This window comes from Sinohyriopsis cumingii, chromosome 3 (genome assembly GCF_028554795.1).
Source record: "Sinohyriopsis cumingii isolate HCF-2022 chromosome 3, ASM2855479v2, whole genome shotgun sequence".
Taxonomy (NCBI): Eukaryota; Metazoa; Mollusca; class Bivalvia; order Unionida; family Unionidae; genus Sinohyriopsis; species Sinohyriopsis cumingii.
Window position 1 is genome coordinate 121797129 of NC_142963.1, and position 25287 is coordinate 121822415.

The 25287-nt window shown below is 36.6% G+C and overlaps 1 protein-coding gene across 1 annotated transcript in view; it reads left to right on the forward strand.

Annotated features, from left to right (window-relative positions):
* LOC149803743 (bone morphogenetic protein 1-like) overlaps positions 1 to 25287 on the forward strand; it is a 123037-nt gene that overhangs the window by 50560 nt on the left and 47190 nt on the right. The window contains exon 10 of the mRNA XM_089953987.1: positions 2193 to 2457. Coding sequence (XP_089810113.1) covers positions 2193 to 2457 — 265 coding nt within the window. The remainder of the gene's footprint in view (positions 1 to 2192; positions 2458 to 25287) is intronic.

Sequence of the window (25287 nt, forward strand, 5' to 3'; positions counted from 1 at the left end):
GCAGAATTAAAGCGGAGGAGACCTTTACTTGCCAAGATCCCTAAACCTTCCATCACTATATCCGTGCTGACTGTCATAAAGGACCGAAATTCTATTAAGATGCCAGCGGTAGCGGCAGATACTACTAACAATACCAAAGCAGCTACAGGTGGGTGGGGTAGGACGTGACGTGGAAAAGGATTGAGACAGTTAAAGCTGTAGATGTCAGGTTCATAAGTTTTAAAACAAAAAACCCCACCCACCCCACCCCACCCACTCCACCCACCCCCGAAAAAACCCAACAGTTCTGTTTCAGGGCCACGTATCTCTGTTATTAAACATAAACTACTCAGTGACTGCTAAAAAAAGTTAAACTTAAATCCCTTTACCATAATTCGATAGTGTGATTATATGAGTGTGTGTTTAAGTATCCTATCAATATTATAAAACAAACTGTATAAAGCTTTAATACTCTTGGTGATAATATCACATATTGTTCATATATGTGAGATATCTTGTCAGTAGCTTCCCGTTGGTCGGTCAGTCATTCTTCAAAGGGTTTTCCCGAGTTCTTCCTCCACCAGATATACTAGCGCCACGTATAAGCCTAGCACGCGCTGACAAATGCCGTTAAACCCACAAAACAACAAGAACTGCAGCATTCTGTTAAATCCATTCTTACAATTTATGAGCACGAATTTGCTGTCATATACATTCATTATTCAACTTCTTTATAAATAAAAATCTCATCCACGAAATTGCTTTTAGTGTCTTCGCAAAATCCAGTCCTAACCCGGAAGCATCATGATACAAATAGAATTTCTAAATCGATGCAGAGATTAAAATAAAGTACTTTGAAAACTGATTAATTGTATTTATTGTGCTGTGTTGTAAATGAACAATGAAAGAAAATATCGACCTAGGAAATGACAAAAGGAGTCAATGTAAGGAAGAAAACAGCAAAACACGAGTCCAGTAACATTTTTAACAATTGTTACCCGAATTAAAATCCATAAATATACCATAGCGTTATATTCCATATCTCTAGTCTGATATACCTTGGCATATACCAGAAAATACAGCAAAACAATATTTCCAGTTTGATTTACGTTGAATTGTTTACCTCCAAGTAAACGTTTTATCATAAGACATGGACAAGCTGAGCTCCAGTATAAAAAGGGGACGGTTCCAAAGTAAATACTTCATTAATACGAATACAGACGTCAACCGGGAAAGATGATAAGTCGACACAGAAACAGTGAGGTTCCCACTGTTGACACGCTCTAAAAATGAGCTCGAGTTAGATGATGTGCTTTGCATCCAGAGTAATATCATACCCTGCGACATCAATGATGCAGGACGAACTTGCCGCTTCTCTACTACCATCAAAAAAGATGCCGTTCGTGTTCTTTGTAGTTCTACTAGCGAACTATATGCAGCACATTGTTTCTGTTTTGCTGGTAAAAGTGATGCCTTGCGTGTGCCTATTTACAAATCTCATCCATGCACCCGCAAGCCATTTGGATACCACTGCTCATCAAGATGCATAAAATCAGAGAAAAATACACGTTTTCTCTTGCTTTTCAGGCGTCTGTGACTTTGAAGGTCTATTCAAGACACTCAGTCGATGAAAGAATGACCTCGATGAAATACCAAGTACCATATCGTTCACCAGAGTCTGATTTGTCTGCTTGGGAGATCATGTCATTTGATAAGGTGATAAATGAGCTCTACCGAAAGAAATTATCTACAGCTTGTAGATACTCGCCCGGATTACCTGTCGGCCAGGTCTCTTTCTGCTCGACCACTTGGCCATTATCAGGGAGCTTTCTGAAAGGTTTAGTAAAGGTCAAGAATTTCTCGACAGTGTAAGGGATGATCAGCATCACTAAATATTGAGACCTTTGATCTTGGCAGATAGCTACAGGGTACACATTACTGTCTGGCTTCTTAAGTCTCCCATCTTAGACGCTGGGCTGTTACAAGTGTACATTTCTACGGGGAAGGGGGTCCGCTTATTGGTTAGGACAATGAAAGCCTTAAAACTTAGGATTTTGTTGCTGGTCAACATAGCTGTGCATGCATACCTTTCAGAGCAAACTAAGTCAGCCTGCAAAAGATGGAATTCCAGTCTCCTACCACGTAACATTGCTTGTTGCGGGACGGTACCAAAACACCTAGGCATGCTTCATCCCTGTCTATGGCTCTTTCAGGGGAGCTGCTCCTGCTTTGCAGGAATGTTGCTTTTGGACCTTTTGAAGGTCTTATTGGAGCACAGTAAGAACCCTCTTTGGATAGCTCCCACGGAGGAAGAGACCCTCACCAGAAGACCCAGTCCCAACATAACTTCCCAGAACCTGAAGGACCACAATACTGGTCCCTGGCATCCGTTCGTGGACCATCGAAAACAGCCAAGAATCTTGGTCATCCTGATTGCCCAAAGGACATTGAGCAATGCAATGCCCTTGGATGAAGAATGTGGGAAGTTCTCCCTTTCTAAAGCCTGGTTGTTGGGAGCGACAGAGACTCGCTCCCTATCCTGCGATGCATCCCTCTTCCATTAATTCCGTAGATGCTCGATTAACCCTCTTTTCAGAAGTTTGGTTGAGCATGACAGACGATGTGTGAGTCATCTTTTATAGACTTCTTCGTTTTTAGGAGCATTCATCTCTCGCAAGGACCACCACGTGGAACTTCAATTCAAATTTAGTTTGGCTAAAGGAAGATGTGAGCTCATTGGGAAAGAGAAAACAACATTTTCCTCTAACCAAAAATTAAAAAGTTGGAAAGTTTTGGCTAATTGTCAACCTTTCCACCTTAAACGAGTTGCAGCAGAAGGAACCATTGAAGATGGAAACCACAGCCTGAGTCAGGAATGCCATAAGGCACTGCAACTGTCTAGTCTCCATAGACCACTAGGATGCATTCCTTCACATACGTATCTGTCCTCACAATATGTAACGGTTTTACTTTGTTATGTATATTTAATTTGCATTATTTGTTGGTTAGGTTTTATAAAAATGTTTTTATTTCATTATATGCTATTGTAATGTAACATTGTATGTGGGACTTAACCTTGTCCAAAATCAAGTTTATTTTCTCTCTGACTTGACTGATTATTTTTTATTTTAGTGTATAAACAACTCATACATAGCTAAGTATTCTCCATGCGTATCGGTTTTATTATCATTATCATTATTAATAAAAGTAAATATGTTTATTTGGGTCTCGGTCACCGTTATTGGCATTCCCCTACAATATACCTGGTGTACCTGACATTGGCCAAATTACATATTATAATTTTAGTGACAGACTGCTAATCATAGCTTTAAAAAAATTGTAAGCATTAAGAACTTTCTTGAAGGTTATTTTTCATTAGGCAATGTCTTTTTATTTAGAAAATGTTAATTGTAACCAGAGGTAAAATAGAAGACGATAAAATCGTGTTGCTATAAAATATTCATTAGTGTTTAAGATCTTACAGAATCAATTTGCATTTTTGTTGTGTTCAGTATTCATTTGGACTGGAATTTATTTCTTCAAATGGTTCAATTCAAGTGAATTTACTCTCAAATTTACAGAGTGCTCATACAAATAGATTTCTTGGACAGAGAGATTCACTGGGATTGTGAATTGAAACCTGAAATTATATTATTGGGATTCAACAAAAGACTATTGGCATATCAAAAGTTTAGAAGCCATCACAGACACATCAACACTTCAGCATTGGACCGAATTTGTAATTCTACTAAAGGTTGATCAGAACTTTAAATTAGTAGGATTGTGTATGTAATTATATGTTTATGTTATGGGGATTTAATTAGCAATACCATAAGTGCTATTCTTTTTTCATTTTCACTTTGTATTCTAGGGAAATAAACTATTTGTTCTATTTTACAGAGCTTGTTGTTTTTTACTATTTTCTGTTACTTATTTTAAGAGCATAGACTCGTAACAATTTGGACTGGAAGGTTGTACAATTCTCGCTCTGTCGTTTGGACCACCCAGAATAATAGGAATAGTCGAAGCACACCTATAGTTACTGGGGAATCACATATTTCGAAGAACGTTTGATCCCCAATAGTCATTTGGAGTCTCTCAGACTCTGTAGCTAATGGTCCATAAGTACCCATGCTGGGCCATTTTACCCAACCTGGATAGCTTGTTTCATCTCATGATTTTCCTTGTCGTAGATGTGACGTTCCTTGTGATCAGGGGATTAGTTCGTATCCCAGCCCTGACTGAGGCGATGATATCAAAATCGCTGATGTCGGATCGCCTAAATTTATGTCTTCTGGAGAATTGAATTTCGGAACGAACCTGATCCGATTGGAAGACCCCCCTCATGTTTTCCATCTGGTTCACTGGAAGTTGAATGGGGATACCCTGACAAAGTGAGCTGGTTTTTGGTCCCGGGAAGAAACGATCCTTCAGATGAACAAATTGAAATGAGGGCGGTTTTTAGAATTCTAGCCCTACAGGGATGCATCATCAGCAAAATCAGTTTCAGCGTGACGGACTCCAACAACACGTCAGTGTTACCTCGGGCGACAAGGAGGCACACATTACCCTTCTCTGTGGGAGGAATTCTGGAGTCGACTTGGAAGATATCACAATACGAGTTCGTCACATCTCTGGCAAGAAGAATACTATTTTTACTGACAGTCTGTTAATGAGGGGCAGGATAATCTTCACGGAATGATCTATGCATAATCAAATCTGCCACAGACTCCCTGTTCAGACTGTTGGGGGACCTTTGGTGGACTTGTTTGCAACAAGACTGAACAACAAGCTCACCTTTTACACTTCGCTAGTGTCAGATATGAGATCCTGGGCAGTGGAAGTTTCGGCCAGCAGTGAAATAGTCTTTCTTGTTACGCCTACCCGCCATGCAGAATGGTTCAGCGAGTGATCTACAAAGTCTGGATATCCACTGCTCAGTTCAGTTTGGTAACCCCTATGTGGCCCCAACGATCGAGCTTCAACTATCTTCTCGACCTGCTGTTAGACGAGTTTATGACATAGGAGGGACGTCCTGTCTCATCACAGTGGCTTTCTCATACACAACAACCTAGAGATGCTGCACTTTCATGCATAGTTCATCCCAAACGATATATCCGCCAGGACAAGGTTTTCAGCAAAGTGCATCGTTCAGGCCATGAAACGTTTAGCGATTAGGACAATATGAAACACGTTCATCCTTGCCTGTCCCTGTTATGACAGTGGTTGATATATCACTCTTCCTTTTCCAAGAAAGTCGATGCTGAATTTCTACTACTAGGATCTATACAACACACTTGATTTTTTAAAAGATTTGACCATTCTCGTATTGCGGTCCTTATCCAGTATGCTAAACCGATGAGACCGTTGTCTCTGACTCTAATGCCGAGGTGGAATCTCTAGTGAGTCTTGTGGTCTTTAACAAAACCCCTCATGAACTGTTTGGTGAAGCTTCTTACGAGAACCTTGTCATCAAGATTGTTTTCTTGCTCTGCTTAATGTCTGCGAGACGATGGAGCGAGTTTCATGGCTTGTCTATAAAATTGGTCTTTGGTTCAACCAGGTTAGGAAAATAGAGCTTCCGTCGGTAGCTCCAGCCCCTAGAGAGATCCCCACTTTCAGTCTTGTTTGTGCTGTGGATGATTAAGATTGACTCGTGTGCCTAGTTAAGGGCTTTATGTTTTTATTCGACCGCTTCTAAAAGGAGTCGAAAGGTAGGGAACGCCTTTTGCTTTATTTAAAGGACACAACTGATATGGCAGCTATTACTGTTTCTAGTTAATTGTACTAATGATCAAAAGAACTTATCAGTTCCTCAGAGAGATGGACTTTTGGTTTGTGAAGATTATAGCACATGTATCTCGTTGCCTGTCTAACTCATTCGTCATTGAAGGATGTTATAAAGGCATCAAGTTGATGGCCACATACTACCATCTCATCCTTCAACCTTCGTTCTTCGGCGCACCAGAGCCATAGTCCATCACATATAGATGGTTAGTGACATGGGAAAGCAGACTGGGTATGTGTTACCATAGTCTGAGACCTTCTAGAACATTACGGAATGGTTAATCTATGAAATAATACATTTTATAATATGGATGATGGTAATTTCGTCCCAGATTAAGATAGGTTGCGCAACAGAGACACGTAAGTAAATACATCATTAAATTAGTTCGTCTCCCCGGACGGCTCCATCCCCGCATAAAACAGCATTATATGCTTTGCTAACATAGTTTAATTATTTGCTTACAACACAATATGTCCATGCTATCTACATCTTGACCTATACAAAAGGCCCTTTTGGACCGGTGAAACTGGATGTAGAAATAATCATCTTTATTCAATGGGGTACTTCCATGTTAAGATGACTAAACACTGTATATTGTGATTGATTACCCTAACAGATTAATTGTGTATTTTGCGTGCGAATGAGTAAAAGAATTCCACTTCGTCGGATACAAGCTATTCATGTAAACCTTAGGTATTAGGATAATCGATGTAATCATTGATGCATGAATTAATCTTCTAATACTGATGTAACTACGAGGTTTCTGGAAGTGTTTGACTTTCACTCAGTACATTTTGGCTTTCAGTGATGAAGAATGACAACAACGTCTGGAAGAACAATACTCTTTTAAAACAAAATAAAAAATTAGTCTCTCTCTCTTAGATCTACTGGTCATAGGCCAGATGTATTTATTAAATAGCTTCTTTACCGTTATCAACCGGCCATTACCACAGGTTTATTATCGATAATTCTTCTAAAATACTGTAAGAAGGATTGCCAGTAAACTTTACAAACACATTCATCTGGAGGTACAGTTTGCCATGAACTAAACTAATGCAATTTCGGACATTCATTATGTCCACGACGGTTTCCATCTTGAAACTTGAAAACCTTATTGTCAAAACCTCTCCTGAATGGATTGTTATTTAAGCATGCGATTTTCACTGAAAGACTTATTTTGTTGTCAAGTTGGTCCACACGAAAATGGTGCCGTTATGATTCCCACGGAAGCCATATTAAGCATTTATTATTATTGCATTTCCTGAGAGGAAAGTCATATCAACACTGTAATAGAAGACTTATTATAATATCTTAGTGTACCTGAATCGAAACTGCTCACTCTGTCCTCCAACCATCTACAAATTCGTTTATTGAGATCAATTGGAATGTCAAATTGGCATAGGGTTTTCACCAAAAGTGCAATGGTGTCTACTTGGTCCTGAATGAATCTTGTGCGAATCTGATATCCAATATGTTGGCCATATTGAAACACTTGTCATCATAACGCATCCTGAATTGTTTGTTTTAAAAGAAAAAGAAATATTTCATTTACATTAAAATAAGAAAGACAAAACCTAAAGAGGTTTTAATTTGCACTAATCAGATTGGGGAAGTCATCAAATCAGAACGACGACATTAAAATATTTAATGCCATATAGGAAAAAGTGTTGTGATATGGAAATCATGTGACTATGATTTGGATTAAAAAAGGATCGCGATTTGCATTACTACCTATTTTCATCCATTTAAATATGCAAACAGCAGAACGGTATCTGAAAAATAAATATAGCAATAACACTATTATTGATTATAATACACCCAGATAATTGACTGTAACCTACCTATTAAAGGTATACTTTCGCGCAAAAAGCAAAAACAAGTCAATTACGTCAATATTGTCGATAATGTCACATATCTTGATCTTGTACTAACACAAAGGAGAATAACACATCATTCGTGTAAAAACAACAGATAAACTATGATTGTAATAATCTCACCTAAAGAGCTTCTTTAATCCTCTGGGCAAAAGAGGCGGAAAAGCTTTCCGTTTCCCTCTTGTTTCATCGGAAATAATAAACTGTACTTTTGTTCGATTTTATTACTAAATTTGCTGAAATTAGATTCTTGTTAGGACACATGTTGCTTCCGACAGAGATAACAAATAGACCAAAAAACACACAAAATAATAGATTAAAGAAATGCACCTGCTGGAAAACAGATAGAGAACTAAGAGTTATATTAAGATAAAATCATTCATGCCTCTTAAATTCAGGAAAGGAAAGTAGAAACTAATTTTCGAATTTTCTCTGGATCTAGGAATTTAAAAATTATATAAATGTAGAAATCCTTCTGTTATACCATGGAACGTAAAATTAAAAACAAGAGAAACATCAGTGTGGACGCACAGAATCAGATTAGTGGTCATGTTCATCTGTATCATTTGAGATAGTGTAAGGTTAATTGCGATTACAAAAACAAATTATCCGATTCCGGACTTTTTATTTAAATTTGTGCAGTAAAGTTTTGAATCCCTTTATGATCCCAGGACAATATAAAGAAAATTGTATTTCAATGTTACTGACACAAAACATAAATAATTTTGGTGAGTTTATAGAAATCTAACTTGCGCTTCTACAGAACTTTGAAAATTCATTAGAAGAAAAATGGTTCCTGCACATATACATTCAGTTCACGACATGTTTATTCGCGAAAGTTTGTTGCGCATTCACATATTTGGTAAGGAAGAAGTCTTTTGATTTTGGGGCCAAAGTCAAGGATCATGTGACTGAAAGAAGACACGTGATTTTCGTTTTACATAACAGACTTGGACTCAGCTTTGTCGATGGTATTAATATGGGATCAAAAGTTCAAAGATCAACCTCATGAAAGAAGGAAAATGGTTTCTGCGTCATATCTTTAGTTCAAGAAAACTTACCTTGTCCGAGTTAGTTGATGGTTTACTTCACTTTCATCAGAGCGATATGTTGTTTAGAATGGAACTACAATAAAATAGAAAAAGAACGCGACAATAAAATCTTTGTTGTAAATCCGACATGGGAATTTTGAAAACCTGTTTCTTTCGCTCTCTTTACACCAAGGACGTATACGTATACGATAAATACTTGATATGAAGATTTGTATATAATATGTTTTCTTATATTACAACCAGATAGTATTATCATTGACTTCAGCATTAAAAACAACTTTATTTTATAATACGTAGTCTGCCAGATTCAACGTTACTGCAAGCTCCCAGTGGATCCGCGATTCGGCGCGCGCATTGAACTTTTGTTACGTTAGGGTAAACACCAAACTGTCCATGCAAATGAATAACATTGCTCTGCTGTTCCGGTTACTAAAGCAAGGTCCAGATGACTACAGGTGTTGAAAATAGTGGTACGAATTTGGACAAGTAATTCCGTTTTTGGTAATTAGATAATGGGCATTTGTAACAAAATCTTTGCAAAGGGTAGTTCTACCACATTATTCAACTGTAGTGCCATTTACACCAAGGGATATTAGCTCGTCTTGCATAACAATGGGAGCAGTCAGATTTTCCTATCAAGCATCATTAGCCTATATCCTATATTTTTAAACTATTTATTTTCAATCAAGTCAAAACGACATATACGTATAATAGTAGCGGTACAGTACATATGTGGGTAAGAGGATTTCGATCATTATTAAAGAAATGGAACACTTTTTATATACAAGAAACTACTTGCAGACAAAATCCGTTGAGTTTCAGATACAGTGAGTTCATTAAATCTCACAAGTTTCAGAAATAGATATCACGGTTATTGCTCAGTCTGAACGCAGAAGGTTTATCTGATAACCCTTGGATGCAAAAAGATTAGTTTCTGCAACCAGAACATTATATATCTTGGCTGGTTTCAATGCGCACTGAGAATGATATCTAGAGGTGCCTCTTCACATGTATCAAAACAGTCAACTTGGAAAATGGATAAAGAAAGCTCTGCCAGAACGAGACAAGGGTACCAGATATCTTGTCACAAGACATACAATTTTACTGATGTACATCACATTTTTAGAAAATACTAAACATGATCTAAATATAAAAGTACCATCTAATATTAGCCAAGAGACTCGTACTTTTGTAAGCCAGATAGAAACTGCATGTCATACAGAATGATCCAATCACAGCTCGCTTTGATGTTTATTTCGGAATGATCCAATCACAGCTAGCTTTGATGTTTATTTCGGAATGATCCAATCACAGCTAGCTTTGATGTTTATTTCAGAATGATCCAATCACAGCTTGCTTTGATGTTTATTTCAGAATGATCCAATCACAGCTAGCTTTGATGTTTATTTCGGAATGATCCAATCACATATGGCTTTGATGTTATTTCGGAAAGATCCAATCACAGCTAGCTTTGATGTTTATTTCTGAATCAAATTTTCCCTTGGGCTTGCACAATTTGTACTTTGATATATAACCAACCATATTGTTTTCAGTCATATTTGACATACCTTTAAGATGCACGAGTAACAAGTCAAGTTACTCTCACTTGATAAAATAGTCTTATAAGGTTCTAAGAAGTGACCAATATCAGGGTGAAAGGAAATGTCCTTGAGATGTTTTAACTGCTGTTTTCACACTTGTTCTTTCTTTGCAAAATTATATTTTGAATAAAAATGAATTGTTGCAAAGATTCCTTGAGTTTAGTTCGTATCAGCACTTACTGAACTTCAGATGAGGTCCCTATGTCCTTGCGCAAAGACCAGAGTCCCACGTCATCTCTGTAACATGAATAAAAAAATTCTTTCCTCCCTTGTGTAGCGAATCAGACTCAAGCAATAAGACACTATATAACAAAATATAGTAGATAATAGCGTCTAAACTCCTAGTTTTGCATTTTGTGTGAATATTTGCAAATAAAATACAGAAACATTCAAATAAAAAACCTTTGGCACGTCAAAGGGAGCTAAAAAGAGAACGCAAGCGTGCTTCCAAACGAACATGTAGCTAATAGTAAATAAACAAATAAAGGCGAGAGCTAAGATGAGAAATGTGACAATTGATCGCCTTACCTTGACAAAAAATGTCGAGGCAGTGTCCCAGCATTCAGTGGATATTCTTAAAGTACCAGTACTGCTATATCTTTTGCAAGCACCAAACTTCAGATGAAGCCTTATGCATTTCCATCTAGAATTAAAGGTATATAATTTAAATCTTAGGGGTTCATTACATTTATATTGATCCTACACTTGAAATTAAAACGAGTCAAATTAAGTTAGGGTGGTAAAAAAAAAGCAAGTACAAACTTGTGTAACCTTATAAGCTATGTCGGAGAAAATTATTCATTCAGCTGTACTTAAATTTGCATCATGGCTTGCACATCACAAAATATTTCTTTCTCAGTCTTCTCAATATTTTCATTAACAAAAACTAAAAGTGTGAGGCTTTTCATACCTGAAACATCATGTTTGGTATAAGGGAGATAACTCCATGAAATACCTTCGTTTACAGCATTTTCCATGTGATATAAATTTGTTCAAGACAGAGTGGACTAACTTGTATACCATTACATTTGTCGACAAGTAAATCATTGATAATGTGCGAACCAAACATTCATGTTTCTCTCTATAGCGGAGATCCCGATGGTAACTATGGTTGAAATTTGCTCTAAGGGATTTACAGGCTGCCACGTATCCAATAGTTCATGTTCGCTAGTATGCAGTGTTGTGCAAAGCAGCTTTCTGTGGACATTCTGATACGAAACCATGCTGTTCGGGATTTCGACGATGGAATCTAGAGTCTGAAGAATAGTGTGGGCTTATTAGGGTGGAATTGTCAAGATGTGACCCAAGTGGTTACGTTCAGGAATGTTCGGCTTTTATCAGACAGTTTTAACTACGTTGGATAGAAAGTTGCAAAAACAGAGAGTTACTAACAGGCTTACATATTTGTCCATGGGAAATGCTGGCTTAAAGTCAACAGATGGTTACTAATGTCTTTCATGTGTCCATGGGAAATGCTAGCATAAAAAAATGCTTGTATGTCTCAGTATTAACGTTCCTTCTATAAAGGCGATAGAAAAGAACTTTCTTTATATACTGTGTCAATATTTTCAAAAGAAGAATTATACAAAAAGGGGCAACTATTTCATAACAAGAAAAAGAAAAGAAGGAAGGAAGATCATATATATATATATATATATATATATATATATATATATATATATATATATATATATATATATATATATATATATATAATAAAGTACCTACACTTACTAAACCCATCATACCCCATATGATAAAAAGGGATATACAACAACTGGTGCGACTTCATTGAGCAATATAGTGTTCTCTATCTTGGCTTACGATATGCTTTTCTATAACTATACGGTAACTACTCCTACATGATTTATTATGTCATATATGTGATATGTCGATTATGTAACCAAAATTAATCACACTTGGTATATTTTCTTTCATCACTTATTTTGTTGCTTGCACGAAAATGCACATGCTGAATCCATTGATACAGAGACATCAGGCCATACAACTCACTGTCTGCGATAGTCATCGAGATCAACAACCCCCAACAAAAGCCAACATCTGTTTATTTCGAATTCATTTTATTTTTGACATGTTAATTTATTTTAATATTTGTCATTCCCCCAAATCACACATTTGGGGCTTATAAGTGGGTCCCAGCATTTGGGGTTTATAAATGGATCCCATATGTATTTGTTTCTATGGAACATTGTTGTTTATTGCTGAATCCAATGTTCAATACAACCACCCCGACCACGAGCCTGCCCAATCAGAACCATCACACCTATACCATTAGAGGACGAATTGAGAGTATATTGTTGGCGTTGACGGAGGAAAGAATGGCTTAAAATTATTAAGAGGAACTTTGTCCATCTTTTATGCTTTTAACATTATTATAGGTTTAGATGCAGTACCGAGGACCATTAAAATGCCATTTAAAGACAACTTTGCTGTGTTTCAGATCTCCCCAAATACGGTTCAGCTTATGTTTTTGGCTATAGTACTTTTTTTTAAAATTTTACAGAAACGTGTCAGTGCCAAAGTTTTTCAGGACAACTACCACCCATATCTTAAAAAGGAGACAGCCTAATAAGACGTAAGCTTAAGTCGCATACAAAGATAAAAAATATGCATGTTTTGACATTACAGACACACGAAGAAGCCTTTAATGAATTAATACAAATTACCCATAAATTCGAGTTCAGACTCGATATATGTGCGCTATAAGAAATTCATTCATTTTAATCTAACTGTAGTTTTAGTCCTTCAACTCGTTTTTTGTCTAGAATATACGAGTAACTTGTTTATGCATCACACGAAGGCACATGATATTCAGGCAAGTACATTTTCGTGATTAATTGGTTATGATAATATTCTCAGGTACAATCTTATCACTAGTAATATAATTCAGTGGAAAAGGGCGCTTTATACTAATTTGTTCCACATGACTAAGTGCTGGAGTGATTAACACAAAATGTTAAAATGTGCGCAATTGTTATTTGACCTGAGGCATTAGTTGACATTTTATTTAGTTATTTTTTTATTTAGATAAGATCTTTCTAAGAGTTTGCTCTATTCTTCCCGAGAAAAAAAAACAACAACTTTGGCGATCGCTTCAAGTTCCCCCAAAAAATTTCAGGGCTACCCCATACTCTAGAAAAGAAATAACATTCCATTGCCTATGATATGTTAGTCAGTTAGAAGAAAAAATACAGAAGTGAGTCTATCAGCACATGATTTCTTTATCTTGGTTAGAAAGTGTGACTCTAAGTTGTTCGTTTCCGTCGCTTATCAAAATTTTAAAAATAGTAATGTTCTGTAAAAAGTGAGTGAGTGTTTCTTTTAGGTCTGTGCGTTTTTTTTTTGTTTTTTTTTTTTTTGTTTTTTTTTGTTGGTGATAATATGGATAATGTAAGTTCGGGTACAACGAAATTTAAAGAATTAGGCCCAGAACTCGGTGTGGAGGGAAGAAATATACGCAACAGCAGCGGGAGCAAGAAATGCAGACCTAGCCAGTTAGCACTGAGGCATTCTGCGTTTGACAATGCCTTTGATGTCGTACACGTCGTCTTTTTTGGTGACACGACTTGATTTGAAATAAGTACGGGCTAGCGTTTTGGTGAGTACTTAACATCCATGGCTGTCTTGCTGAGCACCTTTTTCCTCCTTTACCACGCTCGGACAGAAAAATGAGTGTGTGGTGAGACAATTCCCACTCATGTTTAAAGCCTTTCAGTCAGGTTGTTAAGGACTAGTTAGTCCTACACCTGATTGGCTAAATTTAAAAGTAGTCTGTGAGTACATAAAAGCCTGGGGGGATGAGGTTCTCTTTCCTTCCCCAGGAGTAATTAAAAATCACGCGGTGCGTTATTAAACCAGTGATACATGCTCCATTAGAGCGAAAATCACTTTAATTAAGTAAGCAAGCAAGCAAGTTCGGGTACCGTCTCTAGCACTCTTGATGACACCAACTGTCTGGGTTATTTTCTTTCTTGCAAGCCCCTATGTTCCACTTCTGTTTGTGATAATAACTTGTGATACTTCACATTTTCTAAAGTGGAAATCTTTACAAGCCGTACAAAATACAAAACTTATATGACTTTGGCTTTTGACACTTGCACAGACTCTTCACTTTATAAGTGTCACGAGAAAATTGTATATCCCATTTTTACCATTTTCAAAAACACGCACACACTTGCAGCTTGACCAGAAATATGTACATCTTGTTTTATGGATAAGTCACAGACAAGTCCAAGCATATATAGGTGGTTATGAACGTTAGGAATATACCCTCATTTTTTCAGAAATATCAAAGCTTGTATGTGCATTTTCCCTTTTCCACTCTATATTAGTGCTTAGATTTGTTCCAAAAAAAAAGAAAAAAGAAACGAAACAATTTTGAAGAAAAAGAAACAACTGAATTTTGAATTCAGGTTTCTCTCTGTTTATAATTTTTTTCAAGTTGATGGTGCATGACAGAGTACATTCGCCTACCTTTCCAAAGTGAGAGGCATTTCTTCACATGTCATTGCCTTTGTTAAATTCGGTTTCATTGGTTAGTTATCGTTAATCTTTAATTTTTTTCGTGCATTTCTTTTTGATAGAAGATTTAAGGCTTTCTATTGTTGTAACGGTATTTATGTTGTTTAGTCTGTTGATGAAATTATCTATAGCAAAGTGCTTAAGATTTTTCAGTTTCTTTTATTATTTCAAGCCCTACAAAAGGAGACCAAGTTTGTCTTCAAAGACGATTGAAACTCTAAATTACACGGGCGTGAAGGAAAACATCGTTGTGTTTGATCTAATCATGCTTGCCGTATCTCTTTGTGTTTTAGAGGTCATATTTCTTCTTAAGTAAATACACGCATCAATAGACAGACAGATTGGGTCATCATCTTTGAGTTTCACTGTACTTTCGGTTCTTTACTTCATACAAGCCCCAAATTTATTAGTTTGAAAACGAAAAGATAACATGCCCCTCAATACTGTAACACGTCTGTTCTGACTCTACCGATGTGAGTGTGAGTGTTTATGTCGAAATGTTTAAGTGAGATATAAAAAAATGGTCAGTTTGAAAACGCGAACCAATACTGTGACGCTCAGTATTTTGATGTGGTAAGAGGAAATGGTACAACACACACAAAGAGGGCTTGTAAGTTCACATTTCAGTCTGTCTGCACTGTAATGGTAACAACGCAAGAACATAGGGATTATTATGCCACACAGTCCTAGAACAAAACAATGCATCACCCGTTGTAAGCCATTTCATTGGCTATACTTATTTTCTTACCGCGTTCGCTTCGAATTGACTTGAGTAGCTATTCAGACAGTGACGAGAATGGCCATGCTTTACTGGGTCTATCCTATAGGCGATTTATATAAAAAAATATTTTTAAAAATTAAACTAATGCACGAACATTCGTAACATGGGCGATCCCATGGAAATTGTGTCCGTCTTATTGCAAAATACATCAACATTTAATTTAACCGTGCAGATCGCTAGAACAAACCTCTGATAATATACATTTTGAAAAGTGTTGTGTGACACGGATCGCCGTTGTCGCTTGGTGTCTGCTTTGTTGTTCGAAAAGAGATCGTTTCGTCTTGACTATAAAAATTTAATTTGACTAAGTTTTACGCACTACTTGAACTCATACATTTACGTTGTAGGTGTAAGCCGTCTTTCTCAGTTTTCTGGAAGTTCCTTTTTGCGTTTCTCAGATATGATACTATTTTTTATGGACCGAACGAAATTTCTTTTGGCGTGAATCAGGACTCGTGGTTTTGTGGCAGTAATGGAGAGCATTGATTAAAGCTCAGTTATGTCGTCTTCGAAATCGCTGACACGGATTTGAACTAACACTTCAGGTTTTGTGTGAGGCGATACGGTACATCATTGCTTTTTACTTCCTCAATGAAATCGTTTCATCTTATTGCAAAATTACATTTGACTAGGTTTCATACGCAGCAGGTCCCTGTATATAAGGAGAGTGTCTTAGCGTCAGAGTATTCATTCCGCTCTCAAACGATCAAGAAGATGGAAGAGTCAGCACAGATCGACCTGCTGGTCAAATATTTGCTAAAAGTCATACGAAAGCATAATTCACATGCGAAAGTGGCAACAAAACTTACTCTTTTGATCGTTGATTTGATGAGAGTCATACGAAAGTGTGTAAGTGCTAATGAAGTTTGCTATATCTGCAAAGGTAAATGGGTATTTGTCTCCAGAATACCTGCTTCGTCTAAGAAAGAGAGACAAAAGTCAAGATACCTAATATCGTTGTCAGGAGAAAGGACACTGGAATTCAGAGTGCCCTACGAGAAAAGAGAAGAAACAAAAACAAGACGAAACAGAGAAGAGGGATTCAGAAGAAGAAGAAATTGAAGATGATGAAGAACTTGTGCCAGTAAAGACATGGAAATGGAAAAATTGACAATGTGAGCCGATGCGTTGGCCCTGATGTGAAATTTCATACTACCTTCTAAAAGAGAATAGACCAGAAAGAAAACGTAAGTGTCTCTTGGTCTTGACATTGTATAATAAGGATGGCGTGTTTTGTTTTTATTCACACTTTATGAAATTGTGCTCTTTCACCTCTCTCTATCCCTCTTGATCATGTTTTAGTTAGAATTGAAATGGAAGGATGTTTTCCTTCACGCACGCTCTTTAGGCATGCAAGTCGGTAAACAATAGTCAGTCTATTCATCCATCATTTTGTGTCTTGATGTTTCCTAAATCACACACTGATGCCATAAAATAACGGGTTAAATGGGTTTTGTAGTGTTGGGAGTGGGGGTGGGGTGTAGGTGTTTGGCAGAGTTGGTCATTGCAGGTGAGGGCTTAGGTGCTTTCAAAAAACTTTTTCTTCTTCACTCTGTGTTGATAGTATATTTGGGGTTTGTATGCGTTCGCGTACGTTTGTGTGGATAGTTTATTTGGGGTTTGTATTATCTCCCTTCTGTGTTGATAGTATATTTGGGGTTTGTTTTTGCCTCTTCCCTCTGTGTGTGTGTATGTGTGTGTGTGTGTTTGTTCGCGTACGTTGTGTAGATCGTATATTTGGTTGTTTTTTTTTTCTTCCTCCCGAGTGTGGATAGCATATTTGGGGTTTGTATGCGTTAGCGACGTTGTGTGAATAGTATATTTGGGGTTTGTATGCGTTCGCGTACGTTTGTGTGGATAGTTTATTTGGAGTTTGTATTATCTCCCTTCTGTGTTGATAGTATATTTGTGGTTTGTATGCGTTCGCGTACGTTTGTGTGGATAGTTTATTTGGGGTTTGTATTATCTCCCTTCTGTGTTGATAGTATATTTGGGGTTTGTTTTTTCCCTTGCCTCTGTGTGTGCGTGTGTGTGTGTGTGTGTGTGTGTGTGTGTGTGTGTTCGCGTACGTTGTGTAGATCGTATATTTGGTTGTTTTTTCTTCTTCCTCCCGAGTGTGGATAGCATATTTGCGGTTTGTATGCGTTAGCGACGTTGTGTGAATAGTATATTTGGGGTTTGTATGCGTTCGCGTACGTTTGTGTGGATAGTTTATTTGGGGTTTGTATTATCTCCCTTCTGTGTTGATAGTATATTTGGGGTTTGTTTTTGACTCTTCCCTCTGTGTGTGTGTGTATGTGTGTGTGTGTGTGTTTGTTCGCGTACGTTGTGTAGATCGTATATTTGGTTGTTTTTTCCTTCTTCCTCCCGAGTGTGGATAGCATATTTGGGGTTTGTATGCGTTCGCGTACGTTTGTGTGGATAGTTTATTTGGGGTTTGTATTATCTCCCTTCTGTGTTGATAGTATATTTGGGGTTTGTATGCGTTCGCGTACGTTTGTGTGGATAGTTTATTTGGGGTTTGTATTATCTCCCTTCTGTGTTGATAGTATATTTGGGGTTTGTTTTTTCCTCTTCCCTCTGTGTGTGTGTGTGTGTGTGTGTGTGTGTGTGTGTGTGTGTGTGTGTGTGTTCGCGTACGTTGTGTAGATCGTATATTTGGTTGTTTTTTCTTCTTCCTCCCGAGTGTGGATAGCATATTTGGGGTTTGTATGCGTTAGCGACGTTGTGTGAATAGTATATTTGGGGTTTGTATGCGTTCGCGTACGTTTGTGTTGATAGTTTATTTGGGGTTTGTGTTATCTCCCTTCTGTATTGATAGTATATTTGGGGTTTGTTTTTTCCTCTTCCCTCTGTGTGTGTGTGTGTGTGTGTGTGTGTGTGCGCGCGTATGTCTGCGCGCGTACGTTGTGTGTGTGTGTGTGTGTGTGTGTGTGTGTGTATTGGTCTCTGTTTGTCCCTATAAAAACTCACTTTATCCCTATCAGATACACTCTACCTACCTACCTGCAGTAGCGTGTATTCAGGTCAGCCACTTGCAAAACTGTTGACATTTATCCCCTAGTGTTCAGTACAGTGACGTCACTGACGCTGGAAATTTTGAGACTATAAATATCGACTTGGGGATTTCCACATTTTGTAGCTATACATATATACTAGAATTCATAAACAGGAACGTCACTCAAGCTGAGGCTATAAAAAGATAGTGGGATTTTCCAAAGGAAAAACCCACAAGTTGGAGCTATAAATAGATAGTGGGATTTCATAGGAATTTCAGCTGATTATAGATACATAGGTATTTATTCACGATCTTCACAGAAGTTGATATTGTAAGTAGTTACTAATTTTATCCATTTTAGTCTAAACCATTGTATCTTAATTTTCGGGGATATGTTTATTTTCCTTTAAATTCTGGGACAATTTCGTCATTTTAGCGTTACTTTTAGTCACATCCATTTTGTCGTTGAGCATTTCCTTGATTATAGCTATTTATAGCATCATTACAATTATGCAAATTTTTGAACACCCCAGCAAGATTTCAGGTCTTGGTAATGCTTTATATATAAATCTCACGCTTGTACTAGTGTATGTATGTTTCTGTCGCTGTTGTGTTTGACCCTCTACCATCATTGTCCCTAGACAATCCCACCATGTTCAATTCCCCTTGACGCTATACAGACCCACCATGTTCAATTTCCATATGTTCAATTCCCCTTGTCCCTAGACAGACCCAAACTCTATTCCCCATGTTCAATTCCCCTTGTCCCTAGACAAGCCCAAACTCTATTCCCATGTTCAATTCCCCTTGTCCCTAGACAAGCCCAAACTCTATTCCCATGTTCAATTCCCCTTGTCCCTAGACAAGCCCAAACTCTATTCCCCATGTTAAATTCCCATTGTCCCTAGAGTGGCCCAGCAATTTTCCTCATGTTAAATTTCCATTGTCCCTAGAGTGGCCCAGGGGTGTTTTTAATGGTAATTCCCATTGTCCCTAGGGTGGCCCCATTTACTACTTACAGTGTTCGCGGGCTATGCATCCTGTGAAACGGAAACCTCCCTACAATGGCAACGCAGTCATTTATTTGACTATTTCCTATGTTGAAAGACTGTCATTTTTGTGAAGATATGGAAGATAATTTTTTTTTACATTCCTGTTATATATCCCCACGTTCAACAATTTTAGAATGTTTATTTACGTTTGAACATTTACTGTAATGCTATTTAAACAAAATTCTATAAAGGTATGCAGATAACTAAGAATAATATTGATCTTTTACCGGATTTAAGCTCCTTATCTAGCAAAATCATTAGAATTTAATGAGTGAGAATGCTAGTCTTTGAATTGCCATGTTTCACGCTTGTACCAAATTTTCATGCATGTATATAGTTTGGGCGGTGAAATATCAGAAGAACTTTTTTTCTTTCATGTCTTCTTCTTCTTCTTCTTCTTCTTCTTCTAATAATAATAATAATAATAATAATAATAATAATTTCGTCATTCAGCTTGCATTATGGTAATGCATAAGAGAAACACAACTTTCCAGGACAACACGAAACTCGCGGCCATTTTTTCCCTTTCGAGGGAGAAATTTTGGACTCGACAAAGTGTACTCTAATCGTGCCGTAAGTTTGTAATATAGTATAACTTATTTAAGGAAGATAAGAAATTTCTAAAGATAACGTAGTGTTTCTAATGGCTAAGTAGTGCTGACCTTAATAAAAGTGCGTAAACCATTGACCACAAATGATAAATTCTCCCTCTTAGGAGAAGCACGTGGAGGTAATGAATGATTACGCTATACGTTATCATTGCTCATGTACACGAATATTGCGGCCTTAGACTGATCATGGCTCCCTATTTCCCTCAGCTAACGCTTGAAAAACTCTTAAATGCAAATTTTGAACTGAATTTCATTAATGTAAGTTTTTACGTTAAGTCAAGACTTCAAATACTTAATTTGTCATTTTGTAAACCTGACTTACATTTTAGCCAATCATTACGTAAAAATGTGTACTGTCTGTCGTTGAATTAACAAATATACTGTACCGTATACGTGAAGAAGAACGTGAACTTTTGTGTGGTCTTAACAAGCTTGCAGTCTACAACGGTAGCAGATGCTGTATCCATTTTTCGATTATTACTTAATTTAGGTTTACAATCAACACTAATCAATTCCCGATTTATCCATTGTTTTCAACACGATTGTGATGCGAGGTAAATTTGTGTTACTTGAAACGTTTATTCTTAAACATCTTAACTGTTTTTGTCGACGAGTTTATAAGTACTCTGTGGGTGACACAGTAATAGTTCATGTAAGTTCAGTCCATGGTTCATGTAAAAAGCTGACTATGAAAAGGTGTGTGTATGTGATTTGAATTTTTAAGGTAGCTTTAACAATTTTTCAGTCATATCGCTACGATGTCTGCAGTATGGCAGTTTATAGTGATGTCTAGCAGTGGGACAGCATGCCGCAAACATGTAGCATGATGTCCCACCAAGTCACATTATCTTGACACAAGGCTGACCATTCCAAACACTAACCTCTGCGAGGCAGCTGTTAATACTATTTTTGCAAGTCTTTGGTATGAGTCGACCAGGGTTCGAACCGGCGACCTCCCGCATCCGAGGTGGAAGCTCTAACCACTAGGCCATCGGAGCGGTCTTATGAAAAGGTAATACTTGAAGTTTACCTTTTGCTGTTTAGAATTTGTATTTAGACATTTGTTGATAGCACCTCGTTGATTGTATGCTAGACTGTCTGCATTTGACATATTTTAAATCTGTACATCCTGGTGTGAAGAGAGAGAGAGAGAGAGAGAGAGAGAGAGAGACAAAAGCAGAGGAAAGATCAATATGATTAGAATAATATACATTAGGGCAGAGATAATTTCTAAATGGGAAAATGTAAGTCCTAAAATAATATTGCCAATGTGACGAAAAAAGTGGTACTACTTATATATTTCAATTTCTCACCAGGAAATGTTCAATAGTAAGAAATATCTTGTTGTTTCTCCTATATAAATATATACATACTTCACATGCTTTCATATATACATAGATACTACATACATACATACATTACTTGCAGTCGTATATACAATTATACTTATATTCATACAAACCCAAACATACCGACATTAGAAGAGTCAGAATGAAAGGCAAACACATACATACATACATACATACATACAAAGGGGGGGGGGATTGCTCATATATGCATGTATATATTGTAGGCTTTAAATAGGACATTCAGATGGCTTTTATGTTAATAGTGACTAAGCTCTTGTTCAGTCTTTTCTTATCTCTCAAGGCATAGAGCCATTGACAGACTTGTCTTTCCCAAGTCGGACTACATCGGCAAACCTTCTTTAAAATATCCATACTTTCTTCACGGAGTATATATCAGTCACTTTCGTTCGGATCCTTCAAAAGCAAGCCTGATTGTGATTTTTCGACATGGTTAGAATTTTCGTAATATCATGGATACTTGTAACTTTCCGATTTGGGGACAATGTTGAGGCAGAAGCATGTAAGTAGATGTTACTCAGAAAGAACTCATGAGCTATACTGACAAATTAGTTGATGTTAACACTCAGGAGCTATATTAACATAACAAGTAAGTAGACCTTACTCAAAAAGCACTCATGAGATATACTGACATAACATGTAAGCAGATGTTATTCAAAAAGTACTTAGGAAGTATAATGAGATAACATGTAAGTAGAAGTTATTCAAAAAGTACTCATGACCTTTACTGAGATAACATATAAGTAGATGTTATTCAAAAATTACTCATGAGCTATGTTAACATAATGAGTAAAACGATGTAGCGCAAAAAGAACTAATGAGCTATATCGACATGTAAGTAGATGTTACTTAGAAAGAACTCATCAGCTATATTGACAAATTAGTTGATATTAACACTCAGGAGCTATATTAACATAACAAGTAAGTAGACCTTACTCAAAAAGCACTCATGAGATATATTGAGATAACATGTAAGCACATGTTATTCAAAAAGTACTCATGACCTTTACTGAGATAACATATAAGTAGATGTTATTCAAAAAGTACTCATGACCTTTACTGAGATAACATATAAGTAGATGTTATTCAAAAAGTACTCATGACCTTTACTGAGATAACATATAAGTAGATGTTATTCAAAAAGTACTTAGGAACTATAATCGTATAACATGTACGTAGATGTTATTCAAAAATTACTCATGAGCTATATTAACATAATGAGTAAAACGATGTAGCGCAAAAAGAACTAATGAGCTATATGGACATGCAAGTAGATGTTAGAGTTCACGAACTAAATTGACATAACATGTAAGTAGATGTTACTCAGAAATCACCCAGGATCTTTAATGACATAACATGTAAGATGTTACTTAAAAGCAATCATGAGCTATATTTGAGTTAACATGTAAGACGTTACTCAAAAAGCACTCATGAGCTATATTGAGATAACATTTAATTATACATGCATTTCGTAGAACGAATATAAGGTGCAATTATTAAATATGTAATCCCATTAAAATGATCGAAAATGTAGAACGTTCCTGATAAGGTTTCTTGACCAGATTGAGATACTATTGGCCAGTTTACTCGAGTATGCTTAAAGCCAGTTTACTCGAGTGTGCTTAAAGACAGTTTACTCGAGCATGCTTAAAGACAGTTTAATCGAGTATGCTTAAAGACAGTTTAATCTTATTGTGCGCAGGCTGATTACACTGGATTAGACGTTAGGAAACCTAGTGAAATGTTTTTTTCCATATAGTTTAAAAATGAAACGAGAAAGCTTTCTATCCGAGTGAGAGAAAAAATGAATGCCATTTATACTCGCTTATAAGAAGAGACCAGTTGCAAACTGCACAGACTCGGATCTGTTGTCGCATGATGCACCGACAGACCTGGGTCTGTGATTTTTTAGGAGCAATCAGTAGAACAAACAAATTATGCCTTGATTTCCCCTGCATTATGCTCAGGCCGACCTGGATCTTTGCTGTGTGCAGTTTGACTCCACTTATAAGTGAGTAGAGAAGGCATTAATTTTGAGTTATGCAGAAAAAGACGAAGTACAAATTTGACACTTCTGAAAACTCTCATATCGATTTTTATGATATACATACATATATGTATATATATATATACTTCCCTTATCCAAGGTCTGTGAGACGCTTAAGAAATACTTAATTATTGTTTCATCTTCTACTTTTACATTAATACTTTAAATGTAACTTCTTATTTTGTAAATATTGACTTATAGGATTGACCTTTTGTTAATTTCTGTTGTCAGGTTGGCTCAGGTCCAAAAAGAAAGTAGATCATCACTGAGTAAAAAGAGCTTAGAATACCTCAGTTACTTGGAGAGAATATTTACGTTTCCTGCTTTTATTCAAGCAATAATATTCGCGTCGAAATAATAGCATTCTAAATATAAAATGTTCAACAAAATTGATTACAATTAAACTTAACAAAATACAGTAACTTATCAGCCCAGTAACTAAACAAAATACAGTGACGACCTTGGGAGTGCAGTATATCCTTCCCACAAAACGAGTTCATATTTTCCCATACAAATGCAGTAACCTTTTTATTATATGCTCATTTTTTTTATTCTACCTAAGGTTTAATTATATAAACAAAATACACTACAAGAAACAACGTAAATGAATGAATGCCGTATTCCAAACTAAATACACAAGCGCAGATTTGTCATTACAAAATGATATCATTATTAATGAGCACATAACTCCGCCCAGATAAATTTGAACTTAGTCGCGCGCTCGACATAACTTACGGAAGAAAATGGCGTGTCTAGTTAAAATTGAAATTAGCAGTCATATGGTGAATGTTTGAAATCATAATGTGGAAAAAATATGAAGTCTTTCAATTGGAATTATCAAAAAGAAGCTATGGAATTTAATGCTTATTTCATTTTGAGTGCAGTAAGGAGGATGCAGTTGCACTTATCATCGAAATTACAGCACAATTTCGAAATGTGTAATCGAGATTGAAAACCTATGACATGGCTCATGTAATTCGGATTTGCAGAATTAAGAAAATACATTTTGAGGAAATTCAGGATGTAAAACTGTAAGTATATTTTATTTTGCCATTCTTATCACCAGCTAAAGAAGAGAGTAAATGACTTGTCACTTGTATGTTATTTGTAAGGACCTTATCTTCCGTCTGTTATATAATGTAGCTAATCTAAATCCGTAACATTGTATCAACACAGAATGTGCCAAAACAGCTGGTTTTTTTGCAGTCCACGAAACATGTTTTAGTTCATTCAGAAACAAATTTAAACAACCACAACGTAAAGAGCCTCTTACGCGAATGTACATGATTTGTGTACAAATCAAAAGTGCTGGCGTCTGCGTCCATTGTTTGTTTACAATAGAAAGTAGTTCCTTTATGCACGTGAATGCTATATGTGTATTGTCGCGCGAGTTCAGTATCGGATAATATTGAACGATTCTGACAATGTAAAGTTAACGGGGGAAAAATGAGCATATAATAATATTCAAGACAAACAACACAACCACCGCGAACCCAGGAAATAAATTCCTCTGATACTGATAGTATAATCTCGTTAACTAAAAACAATCACTAGAACATCTGGTTTAATCAAAGGATTTTCTTTGTTTAGGCGGA